We start from the raw sequence: 20,594 nt of genomic DNA, 5'->3' as shown, positions 1-20,594 counted from the left end.
AGCAACTTGCCTCAAGTCATATAGCTATTAAATGATCCAGGTCAAAAACGGGTCTGTCTGACCCTAAAACCTGTGCTCCCCCCTAGGTAGGTTACTGCTACTTTAATCTAGTTCAGGGAGCAATGCATCCTGTCCTTCCGGACTGATACCTGGCCTGCCCCAGGCACTTGCTCTCTCATGGCGCCCATGCAAGACCACTCATTCTTTTTTTTTTTTTTTTTTTAATTTTAAGTAGGCTCCATGCCCACATGGGGCTTGAACTCATGAACCTGAGATTGAGTTGCATGCTCTACCAACTGAGCCAGACAGGTGTCTCCCAGACCATTCATTCTTTCATGCCCAGTTGTGCACAAGGTCCGGAGGCTGGGCAGCATTGTGGAACCCCACAGCTTCTCCCAGGTAGGATTGTCAGATTTAGCAAATAAAAATACAGGAAGCCAGTTAAATTTGAATTTCAGGTAAACAACAAATTATTTTTTGTACAAATATGTCTCAGTGCAATATTTGAGACATGTTTATACTAAAAAATTATTCTTGGGGCACCTGGGTGGCTCAGTCAGTTGAGCATCCGACTCTTGGTTTTGGCTTGGGTTGTGATCTCGGGGTCGTGGGATCAAGCCCTGTATCCGGCTCTGTGCTGGGCATGAAACCTGCTTGGGATTCTCTCGCCTTCTCCCTCTGCCCCTCCCCACCCTGCTTGCATGTGCCTAGTCTCTCTCTCGAATGAATGAATGAGTGAATGAATGAATGAATGAATGAATAAATAAATAAAATCTAAAAAAAATTATTCTTTGTTTATCTGAAATCCTAATTTAACTGTGCATCCTGTATTTTTATCTGGCAACGCTGCACCATGGCCATTCCACTTCCTCTGAGAGCCCCTCTACTTTCAAACCATCCTACTCACTGTCATCTGTTGATCCATTCATTCAACACACACTGAAGAGCCCGGTACTAAGTATGTGCTGCAGTACAACACATTCCCTACAGGAAAGGCAGAGAAATGACTTCCTTATGAGTTGTTAGTCCTCTTACTATTTTTTTTTTAAGATTTTATTTATTTATTTGACAGAGAGAGACACAGCGAGAGAGGGAACACAAGCAGGGCGAGTGGGAGAGGGAGAAGCAGGCTTCCCGCCCACCAGGGAGCCCGATGCGGGGCTCGATCCCAGGACCCTGGGATCATGACCTGAGCCGAAGGCAGACGCTTAACGGCTGAGCCACCCAGGCGCCCCCCTCTTACTATTTTTTAATACATAGTCTGAGCACATAAGCATGCTCTAGCTTTCCATGCCTTTAAAGTAATTGTCAACCCTGCGCTCCCTTCTCCAAATCACCCTATTTTTCTCCTCTTCTCAGCCAAGATTCTTAAAAGAGTATGTCTCCAGTCCCTCATTTTCCATTCATTTGAAAGATAGGATAAAGAATAGTGACTAAGAGTATAGATTTTGTTGTCAGAATACTTGGGTTTACAAACCAACTCTTGCCATTAGTAACCCAAAGTGTTTCCTTTCTTTAAGCATCAATTTCCTTGCCTGTGAGAAGAGAGAACTGCCTGCCTCACTTCAGAGGGTTGCTGTGAGCAGTAAATGAGCTCATTCACATAAAACATTTAGCACATGCCTGGCACATAAAAAGCGTTCAATAAACATTAGTCTTATGCCACTAAAATCTACATTCTGCCCAGTACACTGCCGAAAATGCTCTGGCCAAGGTGAGCAACGGTCTTGAAGTTGCCACACCCAAGGCTAGTATTCAGTCCTCCTCTCACGGGACTCTGTGACTCTTGACACTACTTCTTCCTTGGAGTTCCCTCTCTCCTTGGCTGCTGGATCCCCACTTTCTCCTTGCTGTCCTGAACCTGTCTCTTCTAGGCTTTCTCTGCCACATCCTCTTCCTCTGCCTGCCCCCCCCCCCACAATGTGCTCTTCCTTGAGTTTATCCTTTCTCCTCCTGCCTCAGTTCCAGTCACCTTTCCTGGGACGTCCACTCCTGTCATTTAACTGTCATCCTTGTGGAGAATACATCTTTCCTATCTCACTTTTGACCTCTCCCCCTGACCTCCAGTTCCATATCTCCAGGTGGATGCCTACAATATACTGAATGTTTGTGTCTCCCCAAAATTATATGTTGAAACTCTACTCCCAATGTGGTGGTCTTTGGAGGTGGAGTCTTTGGGAAATCTTTAGGTTATGAGGGTAGAGCCTCATGAGTAGGATTAGTGCCCTAAAGATGCCAGGGAGCTAGCTGGCTTTCTTTCCTGCCATGTGAGGATACAATGAGAAGTCAACTGTTGTCCCAGCCCAGAGGAGAGCTGTCACCAGAACCTGACTATGCTGGCACCCTGATCTCAGACTTCTGGTCTCTAGACTTGTGAGAATTAAATGTCTATTGTTGGTGAGTCACCCGGCCTATGGCATTTTGTATTATAGCAGCCTGAACTGATTAAGACAATGCCCAAGGGGCATCTCAAACTCGGCACTCAATTTACCATCTCTTGAAGTATTACTTACCATCTCCGCCTTGAAAACTGATCTGCCTTTTAGATTCTAACAGTGGGTGTTGCCTCCAACCTCATCAAGTCCAAAGACCTAGAAACCTAGACATCATTCTTTCTCCCTTCTTCACCCTTCTTTTCCAACTCCAACCCATCCTCATGTTTTGTCATTTAACTTACTATTGGTCTTTCAAATCTGCTTTCTCTTCCTCAGCACTCATGCTGGGTAGAGGATGGATCAGAGGGATCAAGGAGCCCAGTTAGAGGTGTTTTCAACAGTCTAAGTGAGAGATGATGAGAGCCCTCCTAACTGATCTCCTTGGCCCCTCTAAAATCCATCTCTATTCAGCTGCCAGAGTAATAGTCCTAATCTCCCATTAAGTCACCCCCATCTTCAAAATCTTCAGTGGTTCCCCTTCACCTATAGGATAATGTGCAAACTTTAATGCCTAACATATAGGTTGTTTATAGAGTGACTCCTGACTGGCTCTCCAGCCTCAGCTATTGCCACTTGTCTCCCGAACACACGTGTACCCACCTAAGCTACTCGGGCGGCCCCACTCCCCATCCTAGTCCACTTGTTATTGACTGTGCCAGTGACGCTCTTCCATCCTGGCCCCTCTGACCAATCCCTACTCAACCTTCAAAATCCTGCTCAGAATTTCATCTTGAAACCTTCCCTGAAACACCACACTCCTGCCCGCTCGCAGAATTAATTATTCCCTCCTCAGGAATCCTTCCAGCCTTAGTACATTCCTTCTCCTCCTGCTTCTCCTCCTCCTCCTCCTTCTCAGAAGCTTAGTACATATTTTCATTAGCATGCATCATTACGTTATTTTGTTCACATGTCTATCTTTGCTACTACTAGAGTGTGAACTCCTTGAGGTCAGCTCTCTGCTCTCATTCATATTCACTCCCCAGAATCAGGTATATCTCCTGGCACATGGTGGATGTCCAGCTAATGTTTATTAAACGGAGCTGCAGTTCTGCACAGGTGAGGCACAAAGGAGGAGGAAGAGAGGGTATTGAGAGAAGGAGCTAAGTTTGGAGAGGTTGGGAGAAGAAGGTACCTTGTATGCCAATCTATGAAGTTTGGATTTCACCCTATGAAAAACTGGAAGTAGTAGGGTCTTCAAGCTGGAGAGTGATTTGGACTAATTTGTCTTAAGAAGCAAGTTCTGGGGCACATGGGTGGCTCAGTCATTTGGGTGTCCAACTCTTTATTTTGGCTCAGGTCATGATCTCAGGGTTGTGGGATTAAGCCCCATGTGGGGCACCATGCTCAGCACGGAGCCTGCTTGTCCCTCTCCCTCTGCTTCTCTCCTGCGTATGTGCTCACTCCCTCTCTCTCTTTCACAAATAAATAAATAAAATCTTAAAAAAAGAAGAAGCCGGTTCTAAGAGCAGGATTTAGATGGGGAAAAGACTGGATCTGAGAGGACATTCTGAGGACTGTTGCAGTAATGTAGGCAATAGATAACAAACGTGCACATCAAGATAATGGTAGTGAGTATAGACCAAAGAGCTAAGTTGTAAACAGTATTTCTTTCTGCTTTTTTCTTTTAAGATTCCATATATATCTATTTGAGAGAGCGAGAGAGAGAATGAAGGAGAGCAGCAGAGGGAGAAAAAGACTTCCTGCTGAGCAGGGAGCCCGACTTGAGGCTCGATCCCTGGACCCTGGGATCATGACCTGAGCTGAAGGTAGACGCTTAACCCACTGAGCCATCCAGGTGCCCAACAGTATTTCTGAAATAAAGATGATCGATTTAATTCAGAGGAGTAAGATAATGGGAAGAATGAAGGATAAGACCTCTAAGTTTCTGGCTTAGATGGCTGGTGATACCATTAAACAAGACACACAAGACAACAGGGGCAGGACGGTTGCGGCGCTCAGACACGGTCAGAAGGAAGAGCTGGTGAGACAGCCAGAATAGTACAAAATCACTAGATGGGGACGCAAGGCTGGGGGCTATGTATCTGAGTGCTTGTCCACACACTAATGCCTGGTGACCTCATGATTATGGGTGAGATCATCTTAAAAGGAAGAAAGAGAATGAGGAAAAGTAGAGTCCTGCGAGCCAAGAAAGGAAAATATGGAGAAGCATTGGGTAACAATATCCAATGCTGGAGAGCAACATGTGCTAATGGGTGTTTCATGAAATCCCTCAGGAGGTCTGGTGGTATCCTGTGAGGAGCGAGAGAACAGAGAGAGCTATGGGCAATCCAGCCTGAAAAATCCTGTGCTAAACACATTTGAACATATTTCTTTCATTCAGGATTTTACATTTAATATATTAATCCACATTGTACATTTCCCAAAGGGAAACATATTCATTCATTCATTTCGGTAAAAATTAAACATCTTTTTTGTGCTGGAATTATGGGGCTAATGCAGTAACAGAACAGACAGGATTCCTGTCCTCAAGAACTTACATTCCCCAGGAAAGTCAGACATTAAAGAATTAAACAAATTAATTAACTGGCATTGTGCTAAGTGCTACAGACTAAGTGCAGCGTAGTACAAAAGTGTATAATAGGACTATGAGACACTTTTTCACCAGAGCAGTTCAAGGGACTAGTGTTTTGTGGAACAAAATTGAGGAAATGTGGCTGCGGAAGGGTCAAGTAGGCTGAGAACTAGAGCATATGTCCTTGGATTTAATGATAAAGGAGTCATTGAAGATACTAGTGAGAGCCATTTCATCGAGTGGGAGTTGATGAAGGCTAGACAGACAATCTACTCTTTGGCAGCCTAAGAGAAGAAACAGGGCAGCAGCTGCAGGGGGAAGACGAAGTCTAGGGTAGGCTGTCTTTAGTCTGGGGACTCTTACACTAATTTGCAAGTTGAAAGACAGGAATCGGAAGAACTAGACAGTTTGCAATTAAAGATAATGAGGGTACTCATTCGTGGATTCCCTTGCAAATTTTGCTTGTTGTATTCTCTGCTCTAGGGACTGTACTAGGCACTTGGTGTACAACGGGGAACAAAATATTACTTGGTCCCTGTGCTCCTGAAGCTTATACTCTAACAGGGAAGAAGACCAGTAAACAAGTCAGCCCATGAAGAAATAATAATCAGAGCTATGATAAGGATTGTGAAGAAAAGAAATCAGGCCCTGTGATGGAGGGTGGGGTGTGTGTAAGGGGGCGGAGGTCTTTAAGGAATGACATTTACTTGGAGATAGGAAGAATAAGAAGGAGCCAACTGTGTGAGGAGGTGCGGGGAGAGCTTTAGATAGAGAAAATGGTGGGTACAAACGTCTTGAGGTAGGAAAGAGGTTTAGGTGATCCAAGAACCCCCAAGGGCCACCGTGGCTGCAGCAGTATGGGCTGAAGTAGGAGGGGTAGGCGGGATTCAGATCATGTAAGTTCCTGCCAACCAGGGCTGGGAATGTGGAGCACACTCAGCTCACTGGGAAGCTATTGAAAATTGATGGTAGGGATGCTCTCACTTATATGAAAAAATGTATCTGTGTGGAAAACAGATTAGGATAAGGCAAGGGGAGGGTAAAGATGGGGCCCAGGTTAGGCACTGCAACAGTCAACGGGCCAATGAAAGGCAACTCTGCAGATGAGGATGGAGGCACTGGGGTAATAAGGAGGAGACTGAGGCAGGAAACATTTTAGAGGTTGAACCCAGAGGCCTTGGTGATGGATTGGAAATGGGAGATGAGGGGAAGATCTCGGATGAGGAAGCAGAGATTGAGATAATATGTCGGCCTTTTGGCCGGGTTACTTTTGAGGAGGAGACAAAAAGGGAAGGTGCCGCTGTGTCAAGCGCCCATTTAATAACCATTTACTGAGCGCCTCCCAAATGCCAGGCCGTGTGCTAGGTGTTGGGCACACGGAGGAGAATGAGGCACAGGTACATACCGTCCCTGTGAAAGGCAAATCTACAACCAAATTAATTCTGATATCGACTGATTTGCACAGTAATAGAAATTTGCACAGTGGTGGCACAGAGGTGGGAAAGCTTCATACCGTCTGGGGTACTGGAGGGAAAAGATATCAGGGTAGAAAGTAAGGTTAGGTTCTGTGGATGATGAGTCTAGAGGTGGGAAAGGGAAACTGAGGAACACTGAGCTCTATGACCTTGATTTTTTTTCCCATGAAGAATGAGGCAATCATTGGCTGTGCATAGGTAGCAGAGGACTTGAAGGAATGCTATATATTCTTGCTGTCCTGGCTCTAGTCACAGGACATTTTATCATCCAGAGATAATCATCCATGGCCTGGGCATATCCCTGCCTACCAAATCATTTTAAATTATATTTTATTTATTTATTTGAGAGAGAGTGAGAGTGTATGAGTGAGAGGGAGAGGGAGAGGGAATCTGAAGTGGACTCTGCACTAAGCATAGATCCCGATGTGGGGCTTGATCCCACAACCCTGAGATCATGACCTGAGCCAAAATCAAGAGTCGGATGCTTAACTGACTGAGCTACTCAGGCACCCCTCCGCCCCCCAAATCATAATTTCCCCAAAGTTACTTATTATTACTCTATTGTTGATTAAACAGCACTTAATAAGCATTTACTGTGTATCTGGAATAGAATAAACGAATGAATAATGAGTAAATCGACAAAAGAATAAATGGTTGAATGAATAGACAAGAATTATAGTTTGTCGTTGACATTAGAAACAAGGTTTAACTGAAAATTTGATAACGGTTATACTTTTAGCCACCCTACCTTTAGCATCAAAACAGACTAGACTGCGCACTATAAAAATAAATAGCATTTGCAATGAGTCAGGCGCTATGCTAAGCATTCTACATATGTTTCTTCTTTACTCTTCTTACAATCACCCCAGAGGCAGATGTATCATCCTGATTTTACAGATGAGAAAACAGGTTCCGGGAGGCTAAATGGCTTAGGAATTCAAACCCAGGTCTAATTATTCCAAAGCCAGATCTCAACACTATATATATTCATTCTTCCCCACTTCCAAAACACACTATGCTTTTGCATAAACATTACTTGATCATTTAAACCCATGCCCTTCTAATTACTGAAGATGTTAGGAATGGAGGAATCTGGAGCTCCTACTTTTGCTGGCTGGAAGAAGAGGCAAGCATCTACAAGTAGGGACAGTGATCTTTGATTCTAGGCCCACCGACTGTGGACACCCAAACTGATATTTTCTTCCATTGTTATTTCACTCTTTCCTGCAAATTAACGCACTGATAAGTACTGGGCATGTCAATATCAAGCAGTTTTACAGAAGAACTGGTTCTGCTATAAGACGTGATACTTGTCTTCAAAGAGCTTCCAATCTAGCAGAAAGAAATAAGACCTCAAAAAAAATCAAAGCAAACTAGCCAGAGTGTGCTTGGGGACTAAACTGCATGGCACAGTCTATAAACAAAGAGGTTGGAAGACATGACATTTGGCGTCATCTGGGGAAAGGAAAATAAGATCAATTGATTGAATCCTTTTTCCAACCTAACACACTATGTGTTAGATATTGTGCTAGACTCTTCACATACATGATCTCATTTTCAGGTATCATCCAATCCGTTTCAACAAACACTTCTGTGCTTCTACTATATTTATACAAAATGCCTCACTGAGTGTTATTGGTGAAAGAAATATGAACATGACTTTGTTCCTGTCCTCAACGAGTTTAGAAATTAGACACGTATACAAATGGCTATGATTCAGGGCTATAAATATAGTGGTTATATAACTTATTGTCCACATTGTGATACTTTTGAGAAGCAACAAGAGCACCATTAATAATTACTGAGGACAAACCCAGGCATAAACCCAAACTGTTCTGAACAAACCAGGTCATATCACCTTAGCAGTGAAAGAGCTTGAAGTGGTGGGAACACAAAGGAACAGTTGGGATGAATCAGGCAAACCCCGGGGTCGAAGTGGATTTGAGTTGGGCTTGCTGCAAGGGAGGGCACAGGCAATAAGCATGTAAACAAGATGATTTCAGGTAGCTTAGTGGGGTCAAGAGTGAAGGGGGGCGGGGGGACTACTTTAAAAAAGCATGGTCAGTGGAAGGCATCTTAAAGGAAGTAACATTACGCCGAAACTGGAATGATAAGAAGGACATCGAAATTCAAAGACAAAAGAAAAAAAATCACAAGAATAGTCTTACCCCAGCAGTGATCTGAAGGTCAGTAGGGCCAACCTCCCACTCATGGAGTTTGGGTTGAAGTAATAGTGGAGAAGCAGAAATGGAAGCAATACCTCAGAGCAGGAATGGATGCCACCCAGCATAATGCCTGTCTCGAGGAGGCCCTCAGTGAATGCTAACTAATTCCTCCCTCCTCTCCCACTCAGCAGGTAATGGGAGTTAGTGGAGATTGTTTTTGTTTGTTGTTTAGAATGGAGAAAAAGTTGGGCATGAATCCAGGTTAAGGGGAAGAACCAGCCAAGAGGGAGATATTAAAATGTAAGGGAAAAGTGGTAACCGATGGAACATTTTATTTAAAAAAGGATAGATGTCAGGGCCAGGTTAACTTGAGATAGGAGGTGTGGTACTTCATTCTCTAAGATGGGAATAATCAGAAGTCTGCACGAGGGAGGTGGAAAGTTAACGAAGCTTCTTTGGTAAGGCTTTGATTTGAAGGTGGGCTATGGATAGAAGAGATCTGGAATTTGCTGCTGTGGGGAAAAAAAATGTCCTTTAAGAACAGTGGTTCTCGTCGTTGGCTGCACATTAGGATCTTTTGGGGAGCCTTAGAACAAAAAATGATGCTCAATCCCCCGCCCCAAGGATTCTGATTTAATTCCTCTGGGATGGGGCCCCAGCACCAGTGTTTTCTAAAGTGCCTGTGTAGACACTAATGAGCAGCCAGGATTGGGAACCACCAGTAAGAGGCTTGCAGAGCTGCAGAAAGGGCTCAGCTGAGGTGTGGGAACAGGAATTTGTTGTGGAGCCAATCAGCTTGGTAACACGCCTCTCTCCAGCACCAACAATCCCTGGAGAAGAAGCTGTGAAATTAGAGCATGGCACTTGTTTATCTGAGATGGGTAAGGCACTAAGCTGAAGAAGTAAGTGAGAATAGAGGCTGGGGAAAAAGAATTGAACTGGCCTACCAGAGGCTCTAGTCTGATAGACTAAGAATAGATGCCGACAAAATCTAAAAAAATAATAATAGCAATACCAAGTAATTTTTTAAGTGCTATCTCTACCAACTACTAAAATAAGGGATTTATACAAATTCTCATTTACTCTTACATAGCTCTAGGTCCTATTATCCCCATCTTATAAATGGGGAAGATGAAGCTTAGAAGTTCAGAAAAGTTTTCCGGGGAACCTGGCTGGCTCAGGCAGAGGAGCATGTGATTCTTGATCTGGGAGTTGTGAGTTGGAGCCCCGTGTTGGGTGCAGAGATTACTTAAATAAATAAATAAATAAATATTAAAAAAAAAAAAAAGGTTCCCAAGTTTATGGGGTTAATAAGTGACAGAACTGGGATTTGAACCCATATCTGACTGACTCTGGAACCTGAGCTCTGGTTGGGCAGGAGCAAGGGAGTGGGAAGGTTGGAAGGTAAGAGCTTGTGGCAACCTACTGGGTTTTGAATGGGATTTAGATAGGCCCAGAGGAAAGAAAATGAGGGAGTTTCTCAAGGGAAACAATGGAAGGTGAGGGGATGGGTCTCCTATCAAGAGACCAGAGCCCCAAATGTATTGGCGGAAGAGTGGGAAATCAAATTGGGTGGGCACATTTGCAGTCCCAATCTGTCAATGGAGTACACACTCCAGGTGGAAAAAGAAACTAGGAGACATTAAAGGGTTATGTAGGGGGTGCTTGACACGATAAAGAGTAACGTTTAAACTTCATCAAGCAGATAAAGGGCTAGAAGTTCACTGGGGAGATCACCACACTGAAATACTGTTTTCTCCCCATGTTCCCTGTCTCGTCCTGGTAGCCACAGATGGTACTTAATCCAACGTTGGCACTCGGGACTGAAGAGACTGTCCACTCTTTAGCTATAAGGTAGCTTCCCAGAGCTCATACCGAAGATCACAGTCTATTTTCAAAGGCCAATAAAAAGTCCTGCAAATTGACTAGTGGCAGGAAATCAGGGCGGGACACTTGTCATGATTGTTGCTACCCCTGCAAGAGAAGGTTATTCAGGGGCACCTGGGTGGTGCAGTCAGTTGGGCATCTGGCACAGTTCATGATCTCATAGGTCATGGAATCAAGCCTGTATTGGGCTCTGCGCTCAGCAGGGAGTCGGCTTGAGGACTCTGTCCCTCTGCCCCTCCCACTCCCACACGTGCAAGCTCTAACTCTAAAATAAATAGACAAATTTAAAAAAGAGAGAGAGAGAGAGAGAGAAGCTTATTCAGAAACAATTTTGTTACAAGGTCCTGGGTACCAGGGAGACATAGTACACATACCAATACCATGACAAGTCCACAAGTTTGCTATGGACCCCCATCGGTATTACCTGTCAGCAACCAGCCCTGAACTAATTCAGAAAGCACCCAAGGGGACCAAGGCATCATAGATGGAATGGTGGAAGTTCTTTCTTGATCTGAGTAGACCAAATTACATTTGTACCTAAAGAACTGGTCTTCAGATTTCAGTGTCTTCCTAGCCACACATTATTTTCAAATTAATGAGTAAGTTAAAATTGTTGGGGCACCGTAATTTTAGGAGAACCGAAGAGGCAAAATGAATAGCTAGGATTCTCTGGGTGATGACCAGAACAATGCTGGAACCTAATGAGACCAAAAGAAACCTGGAGAGCTGAGCTAGCTGGTGGCAGTACCCTAGGAATGGAGACATTTTTTTTCTATCAAAGGGAATGTAAATTCTGCAGCTAAAGCTGGCAGTTTGGGGAAAATGTGTTTAGCCCACCCACTTCCCTCTCTGTTTGTAATATTGCTTTCCTACTTTTCAACTTAAGTTTATTCTGGAACTGGAACATTTATTCCAACAAAATGTGCCTGGTGTGGTCTCTCAGTGATTAAAGACATCTGCTTAGTATGCATTAACTTCTGTGTAGTACTTGTACCTCTCTGAGGATCGCTTTGCTTAGCGCTCAGTAGGCTGATGCTGCTTCATTTTCTTCAGGTGTATAAATTAAAGCGGCAATTTTTAGCTGCAATGGGTCCAAAGAAAATGGTACTTAGCATCTTGGGCTCATTAGCCTTTAGTCTGGGTTAGCAACTACCAGATGTTGCTTTGAGCATATTTGCAGAAGAACTTTATCAGTTGAACCTTCTTTTGGAAAATCAAAATATTATCCTGCAAACCATGAAAGAGAGAAATGCTGTACTATAAAGCTTAGGCAGGTGTGAAATAATCATGTTATTGAGGATATGGTATGGGCAAATCTTTTTTATTCTAAGTAATGAAGTAGTTTGAATTTTAAAAAACCCAACTATCATGTTTCCTTAAAAAAAAAAACACTCATAGAAAGCTAAAAGCGTGAAATCCATTTTAGCATGTTGAAAACATTTGGGGTTTTTAAGATAGTATCACAGATGTATATATTCCAGGTTGAAATTACTTGGAATTCTAGATTCTAAATATTTTAAACTGCAGTTTAAATGAAATCAAGTATAAATTAACCTGTGTTTTTTTTCCTTCTAGTTATTTTTAGGTAAGTAAATGAGGACAGGACATGAGACTGGCAAACAATATTTGCTGGGAGGACCCATTACTGTGATCAAATTCCAAGTAGCATTTTCTAGTCGCAGGTCATGACTTACAAAAAAAAAAAAAGAATTCTGTTGTATTTTATTAATTTCTTTTTATTTTTTTTAAAGATTTTATTCATTTATTTGACAGAGAGTGACACAGCGAGAGAAGGAACACAAGCCGGGCGAGTGGGAGAGGGAGAAGCAGGCTCCCTGCGGACCAGGGAGCCCGATGTGGGGCTCGATCCCAGGACCTCGGGATCATGACCTGAGCCGAAGGCAGATGCTTAACTGACTGAGCCACCCAGGCATCCCAAGAATTCTGTTGTATTTTAAACAGAGATAGTGAAAACCTCAATTCTATGTATGACTCTTTTTTCTTTTTAAAAATATCTTTCCTACAGACCAGTTCTCTAGGAGCCGGCCAGCAATGCAGGCCTAACAGGTTAGCTAACAGCTTCATAGTTCAAAACCCAGTAAGTAGGGAATCAGGGAAGAGTGGGTGACAAAAACAAAATGGAAATGACCAATATATCTTGGGAAGCACTTTACTACAATTAATAGGTGACCTCACTGGGGACAACACAGCTTCCAGAAGCCGTATTTACCACAGATCACCCAAACTATTATATTCAATATTAGCTAAAAAGCCAAAGAATTGGAATCATGTGATTTTTTTTTTTTAGAGGTGGGGCACAGAGCAGGCGGTGGGCAGGGGGGCAGAGGGAGAGGGAGAATCCTAAGCAGGCTCCACACCCAGCACAGAGCCCAATGCAGGGCTCCATCTCACAACCCCGAGATCACGACCTAAGCCAAAATCAAGAGTCGGCGCCCCTGTGTGATATTTTTAAATATAATTCATAAAGATACTGTGTACATTATCAAATAATTCATCTGTATTCCTAAAGTGTCATATTCTCTATGATTCTCATGAATCTGCTTGAACCAAGAAGAAAAAACATGTATTGAGATACTGGGATTGGACCTACCAACCATTGAAATCGAACCCAGAAGAAAGATGTGACGATTCATAGCTTAATTCTGCACCATCTATGCTTCTCACCAGAAACTGCAAAGAGCTAAGTTGTAAGGATATCTGAGTGTCTCGCAAGAACATTATGCAGGATCATTAAAGGTTTTAGCCCTGGCAGGATTCCTAGGTGAGAATGGGGACCTCTATTTCATATTCCCTCCTCACTTTTGCTTCTGGTCATGACTCAGCCAGGCCCCTTTTGAAGGTATTCACTTATTTGTGAACGCAAACCCCTTTTCTCTGCCTAGTCTCATTTCTTGAGTGGCCTAGGCAAAGAAACCCACCACCAGGCAGTGGCCCATTTTAAATCCTCAGGCTCCTCTCCCTCCCACTAACTTCCTACCCTCCTTCCCCTTACATTCCCGCTACTTGGAAAGACAGTGAGGCAAACAAGGCCTCACATTTTAACATTTTATTAACAACTTACCCATCCTCTCTCTAGGATGGGCACAAGGTGCAGGGTTAGTCCCTTACATGAGTGGTGGTGTAAATAAATCTGGGAGATGACATGCTACAAATTTAGAATTTAAAAAATTGTAAGGGGAACCTTCTTCATAATCTCAGGAACAGGCTTTTCGCACTTCTCTACCACCTTTCCATTGGCTGTGTGGAAATAAACAAAGACGACCAAACGAGAACAGGCTATTTATCCAGAGCTTGCTAAGCATGGGAGCAGGCCACCTTCACTTAGTTCGGTGGAGACTCCAAGGCACGCTTTGATTGGAGGTTGTGGGCATGAGGAAACAGGAGGCAGGCTAACTAGAAGCGGGGCGTGTGATGGGATTGGTTTGGGGAACATATCTGGCTTTCTCTGATTGGCCCCGAGTTAGAAGCAGGGGCAAAAATTGGGGAAGCTGGCAGTCAATGACCAGAGTGCCGCTCATTCTGGGCCGACCCGGGCCGGTTGCTGCAGAGAGTGGGGGTCGGAGTTGTGTTGTCACACACGGTCTGGCCATTGTCCTATGCAGTCCATCTCTCAGCTGGGTGAAACCCAGGTTTTTCTTTTCCCTCTACCGGGCCAGCTTCCTAGCTTCACATTTTTTGTTTTACTTGGGACCAAATAGCGCTCCCGATATTTCTGTTAAGGATAAGCGGAGACATTAGGACATGACCAGTACTTATGGGGACAGATACAGATACACAGAAGTAGCTTTCTAGTGAGAGTCAGGCCGGGGAAAGACTCGCTCTCGGCCGCCTTCTGGTTCCTATTTCCAGGAGAAGTGACTCCTTAGCAGCTTTCCCTTCCTGTCGAGGAGGCCGGCTCCCCGCGCCGCGTCTGGGAGGCTGGCCCTCCGGGGCCGGGAGGGTCGCAGTCCCGGGCCGTCGCCCCCCCTTCCGGCCCCCACCCCCCGGCGCGCGCCGGCGCCTCCGGACCACTCGTTCGGCGCGTTCCTGGACCGAGGCGCACCCGGCGGGGCTCGTCCGCGCCCCCTCGCCGCCCCCCGGGCCTGCGGCCGCCTCCGCGGCCCGCGCGGGACGTCAGGTCAGCTCTCTCGTCCCCGAGTCGCGACTCGGACGCCTCGTTCTCGGAACGCGTCCTTGCTCGGGAACAAGCAGCTCCTCCTCTGGTCACAACCCCCGCTTTCCACTTGCGGGGGGCGAAGGCAGGGCGGACTCTTCCCGGCCACCATTCCCCACTCATTTCTCCTCGGCTGTGAAAAAGCTAGCCCTCCTTCCCACTCAGAAAGGAACCCGTATTTCCCCTCCAAGTCTCCGTCACCGGGGCCCCCAGTCGGTGTGAGAGCACAGCCGTCCATTTTCTCCTCAGGGAGGCTCCCCGGCCCACATTCCTCCGGCCGCGAAGCCGGTGAAGCCGTGACAGCGCGGCGGCGCCGGCAGCGGCGGAGCTCCCGCCATCTTGCGTGGAGGAGGAGCCGCGGCCGCCGCCATGCGGACAGGCAGGGGGAGGGGGAGAGGAGGGGGGAGGGGGCGGCGGGCGAGCGGGGGAGGGGCAGAGCAGCCGAGTTAGCTCAGCCCGGGCGGCGACTCCGGCGGCGCCATGAGAGCGGGCAGCGGCGGAGGTAGGGCCGGGCGGCCGGGAGAGCCGGCGGGCGCGGGCGGCCCTGCGGTGCGGCCCCCGGAGCGGGGCGGGGGCGGGAGGAGGAGGCAGAAGCGAGGGGCCGGGTGGGGGCGGGTGGAGGTTTCCGAGGAGGAAGGAGCCGCCGCCATTTTGGGAGCTTCGAGTCAACAATAAAGGACCGAGGGTGCCGAGCGGGAGTGGCCTCGGTGGTAGGACTCGGGCCCCAGCTGCGGGGAGTGGGGTGAGGTGGTGGGGTCGAGGTCAGCGGTGCGGTCGGGGCCGCGGGAAGCCCCTCGGCCAGGGGGGGGGGGGGGGGCGCTTTGAGGCGGAGGCCTGAGGCCTGGCCGGGCCCCTGGGAGGAAGGAGGGCGGCGGGCGGCAGCCGTGTGAGGTGGGGGCGCCTGAGAAGAGTCGAATCTGGGAATGTCGTGCGCGGAGGGGTCCGGAGAAGGAGCGGGCGAAGTACTCAGAGGAGCTTAGTGGAAGACGAGGGGATGTGGGACCACAGAGGCGGCAAGGACTTAGGGGGATGGTGGAGGTTATAGGGTACGAGGCGGCCCTATAGGGGGCGGCAGGGATTTGCAGTGTCGGAGGGCTCGTTTTGGAAGAGGACCCGCTGCTGCTTGCTTGGAATAAGGCCTCGTAGGTCGGTAACAAGAGGGTGATTATGGAGCCCCCGAGTCGTGAAGGAAAAGTGGGGGCTTTCTGACTTAAGGGTTTCTCTTTGGGGCCTTATAGGGGGAGTCCCTATTGTTTCCTGCCCGCGGAGTTGGTTCCCTGCTCTTGTGGCGCAGCTGCGATTATAGGGCACCATCCCTTTTGTTTATGGTCACAGGGGGCTGGCTAGGAGTGGGGGGGGGGGGGGGGTGCGTTTGGGGGGGGCAAGAAATTATTGCCCCAGAGTTACGGGGCTCAAATCATTGGCTTGTTTCTTTACCTCATCGCTCACTCCCTTTTCTCTACCACAGTCCCTTTTTCCCTTCAGAATAAAACAGTCCCTCCAACTTGCAGACCAAGCTTAAGAGAAACTGCGCTGCATTTGCAAACAAAAGCTCTTGTCTGACATGACGATAGTGTTTTGGGTGTGAAACTGTCACTTGCTAACTACAATCTGGGAAGTGCTGTAATTAACTCCGCAAGGGGCTCCTCCCAACTAGTCTACGTTTCGTTAGTATTTTTGAAAATGTAGAATGTAACTTGCAAGTCTAAATTGGGAAGGGGTAGGAGGAATATTTCCTTCTCTGAGACATAAAGCTGCAGTGCAGGTTTCGGTTCAAGTAAGAAGGGAGTAATAGACACATTTTGGATCTAGGGAGATAGGAAGTCTTATATTAACAGCTCAAGGGACAATAATGATATCTTTTAATCTTTAGAGGTTACCCTCTTCATCCTTAGTGGTTGGCAACAAACAAGTCTTGTGTGAACTCCGTGATATTGTTGATCATAATACAAACCTGTCAATACAGGAAACCATTTACCACCTTGAACTAAAATTAGGTGGCTGTTAACCACGGTCTGCGTAAGACATCATATTCTAAGGGACTTAGAAATAATACAGCTTTGTGTATGTGATAATTAGGATTTGCTTCTGAGCAACTTTATTTTCAGTTTTTAAAAAAGACATAACCAGTTGTCTTTTAGAAAAGATTTATTGCTTTGGAATCCTTGGTGTTTGGCAAAAAGAGAAAAAAATCACCATTAATAAACTAGTGTATTTTTTGGTAAGAAATATAAAGGAGTTGAAAAAGAACAAACCCAGCAGAGGAATAGTAGTCCCTTATTTTCTGGCCTTTGTAAATTGTTTTTATTTACTGCATTTCAAAATAATTCGATTTTGGGGATAATTGAAAATGGCAGAGATTGGCCAATTCTTTTTTAAAACAACTATTAGTACTCTGGGTTTTTTGGAAAGTTTGGTTAAAGTTACTAGTGTCTTTTAGTCTTTCACAGATTTTTAAACAGGCAATTTCCTTTTTGTGTCTTTATAGATATTTTTAATAACAGCAAATATTTTAAGTTAGGATACACTTTTTGAAAAGTTACTGAAATGTATGTAGCTAATAGTTTTTTAATATTCAGATTTTATAAAGGGAGCTGAAGATTTTCTTGACTTTCTCAAGCAAAAGATTTTGACACGTAGACATGTGTTATCTCTTAACTGCTTCAGTTGTTTTAAGGGGCAAAATTTAAGAGAGAAAATAATTTATTTTTCTTCATAAAATTGAACCTCCATGGTTGAAATTCATAAAGGCACAAATGTGGTTTTTTTCCTGAAAGCATAAAGTTAAGTCAAAAGCTTACTTAATTTCAAGAATTCTCAGTTGCTGTCAGAAATAGGAAAAAAAAAATTGTCTTGCCTTGTTCCAAGGTATGTAGATTTACGTTAATAAAATTGTGTGATACTTCATTGAGTTGTAATGCAATTAAGTGTAATGAATCATTGACTTTTAGAGGTGGCAGGGACTTTTAGAGAATTCATCAGGGAGGAAACTGAAAGGAAGAGATTGCCATTTGACAGCTAATGCTAATTTAATCACAGTATCTTTCTACCTCATCTTCTCTGGGTTACTTTGAACTGACAATTTAAAATGTTTGAGATTGGTCTCAGTTGGCTTGGGGTTTTTTTTGTTTTGTTTTGTTCTTTTTGAAGCAGTTCATCTTTTTGTGTCTCTTCCTAGCCTGGCTAGGGTTTTAGTCTAAGTACATCTGTATTCTTATTTCTTAAATAGAGTGATTTCCTCTAAAAGGGTTCTTTTAAAAGGGAAAGTTTTTTTTACTCTCCTGTATTTGCTAATTAAGCTTTCTCTTTGTTTCAGATTGAAGTGAGTGAATTCAGATATATAACAACCTTGTTAGAGGGCTTTTTAAAAAATAAAAAGTTGATTCGGTGCATGAGAGCAAGTTACTGCTGCTTACCGTTCAGAGACTTACAGGTGCTTGCCTGCATTGCAATAAAGGACTCATATATTGAGCAAGACTTATATTTATCTCTTCGTTTTGGAGAGCCTAATAAACTGTTATTACAGTTTCTCTACTGACTTTCAAAAGTTTTGAAGTTTGAAAGAGACATCTTTACGATTAATACAGCATGAGCACGGCCAGAACAGAGAACCCTGTTATAATGGGTCTATCCAGTCAAAATGGTCAGCTGAGGGGCCCTGTGAAGCCCAGTGGTGGCCCCGGAGGAGGGGGCACACAGACACAGCAACAAATGAACCAGCTGAAAAATACCAACACAATCAATAACGGCACTCAGCAGCAAGCACAGAGTATGACCACCACTATTAAGTAAGTGTTAGAATAAATAATAAACACTTGGGAGACCAAGGAGATACCTTTTTGCTACTTTGTTGACTACTTTAAACCTTATTTTAACCATTTTGTTTGCAAAGAAAAGACATTGTTTTATGGTGGGTGGGTATTTGCAATTGAATAATGTATTTTTGTCATAGTTCAGGTTCATTAACAGATACAGATGATATATATTATCTTTGTATATATTACTTTTTGAAACATTTCTGGCTTTCATAATTAGCTCAGATTCATCCTTTTTTTTTGGCCAGTATGGCTTTTTCTAGTGTTATAACGGTACCTTACCCTAGTTTAAATGGCAGTTAAAGCCAATTTCAGGTTTTTGAATTTAAAGACTGGCCCAGCCTTCTGAATTCAAACATACTCACTGATAGAAAATTTATCCATGACTTTTTTTTTTTATTTAAGATTATGGAACTTTAGTTTTCTACTTTAAAAAATATATATATTTCTCCTTTTACACGCACACAAAATTATAAGCTGTTACATATCAGGGTTTTCAAGATCTGAAATCTTGGAAATGCATGGAACGGAATAGTCCCGAGTCCCTTTGACTCTAAAAACTTAAGAGCCTCATCTTACTACAGAATATTTTTTCTTGTAAATATGCTGTTTGTCATCTAAGTGTACACTTTAAATTATTACTGATAACTATCACTCTATAAAGATTCAGTTAATAGAAAATTAACATTGAAGATTCTTGACCCCATTTCACATTTTGACTTCATTGTTAAAATCTAGCCATAGAGATTGATTTATTCTCTTGAAATCTTCATATGAAATCTCTCATTAGAATAGTGATGCTAAGAATTCCCATTCTCTCTGGGTCACTGAACTAAAGTGTGTATTATAGTAAACCTAGGTCTTTTCCATGCCTAAAAAGCACTTCCTAAAGAAAAGTAGCACTTAAAAACTACCAGAATAACATAGACATAGTTACTTGAATGTGGTTTGCTAGTGACCTCTAAATTAATTTCTATTGGAATTGGTTTGGTCATTGTGAGAATTGGTATTAATGCGTATTCTGTTATTTTTTTGCATATTTTAAAGCTTTAATTAGTATAGAAATCAAGAATATTCTCTAAATTGTAGTTTGTCTTGACAAAATACGAGTAGGCTAGCAAAATTCAGGCTATTTTTAAACATAAAGCTGTGTTACTCATTATTTTCTACTTAAATTCTGATTTCAGGCAATAGGATTTTGCTTTTGCTTTTTTGGTCTGCCTGGGATTAATGGGTTCTTTTTCATTCTGTGGGTTCTTTAAATCTCAGTTGTTTTTTTTTTTAATCTGTCATCTCTTCCATGAAGGCTTCTAGATTGCGTCACTGTCTTCAGAACTCTTCTAATACTTAATCTCTATCATGTATTTTCTCATTTTAAATAGTTGGGGTCTTTTAACTCCTAAGGTTATAAATTCCTTGTGGTAAGATTTTCCGTTGTATTTCTGTATTTTTATTCACTTTATATTGAATTTGACAATGGCAAGCTGGCATACTAGGATATTCAACTGACATTTTTGCTCAGAAACTTTGGTGTGTTAATTATAGGCAGAGGTGAAAGGCTTTGATACCCGTGGAATTGGTAGCAAATAGTTATCTGTGTTAGAGTATCTTAAATTATATGGGACCTAGCTTTAAGTAAAGTAAGTGCTTCTCTTTCTAAATCGAGACTCTTAAGATGTTTTGGGGGCTCTGATTATGTAAGAGTCGCTGTAATGAAATCAGTGAAAACTTCTATTAAAGATGACATTGACCATTTTTTTCCCATTAGATGCTTTGAGTATTATTTGAGGTTTTTACCTGACCAAAAAGAGATTTGGTTTCAGCATTCTCAGTAAAAAAAAGACAGAGATAGTCATTAACAGCTAAAACTGAGTTCTTTTTTTTTTTTTAAGATTTTATTTACTTGAGGGGGGGTGGTGCTGAGGAGAGAGCCCGATGTAGGGCTCAGTCCAGGACCCTGAGACCATAACCAGAGCCAAAATCAGATGGTTGACCAGCTGAGCTACTCAGGCACCCCCTGAGTTCTTATTTTGCCAGGAACTATGCCTAGTGCTTTATGTAAATTATTTGATATAATTCTCAACCCCCTTTATGTATGAGAGAATTGGAG

General features: G+C 43.8%; 1 protein-coding gene across 3 annotated transcripts in view; it reads left to right on the top strand.

Annotated features, from left to right (window-relative positions):
* Window positions 1–15,069: 15,069 nt before the first annotated feature.
* The window catches only part of DDX6 (DEAD-box helicase 6), a 33,874-nt gene continuing 28,349 nt past the window's right edge, over window positions 15,070–20,594 (top strand). The window contains exons 1-2 of one of the 3 annotated variants that reach the window (XM_025893352.2): window positions 15,070–15,171; window positions 17,986–18,457. In XM_025893352.2, the coding sequence (XP_025749137.1) occupies window positions 18,258–18,457 (200 nt within the window). In that variant the 5' untranslated portion in view covers window positions 15,070–15,171; window positions 17,986–18,257. Of the gene's footprint in view, window positions 15,172–15,286; window positions 15,380–15,525; window positions 15,816–17,985; window positions 18,458–20,594 lie in introns of those variants that run through there. The other 2 variants (XM_025893353.2, XM_025893354.2) reach the window with 2 other exon arrangements.

The sequence above is a fragment of the Callorhinus ursinus genome, unplaced genomic scaffold, assembly GCF_003265705.2.
Source record: "Callorhinus ursinus isolate GAN/ISIS: 27379988/994484 unplaced genomic scaffold, GSC_fseal_2.0 scaffold19, whole genome shotgun sequence".
NCBI lineage: Eukaryota > Metazoa > Chordata > Mammalia > Carnivora > Otariidae > Callorhinus > Callorhinus ursinus.
Note: the sequence above shows the minus strand (reverse complement) of the source record. Positions and strands in the feature narration are given on the sequence as shown.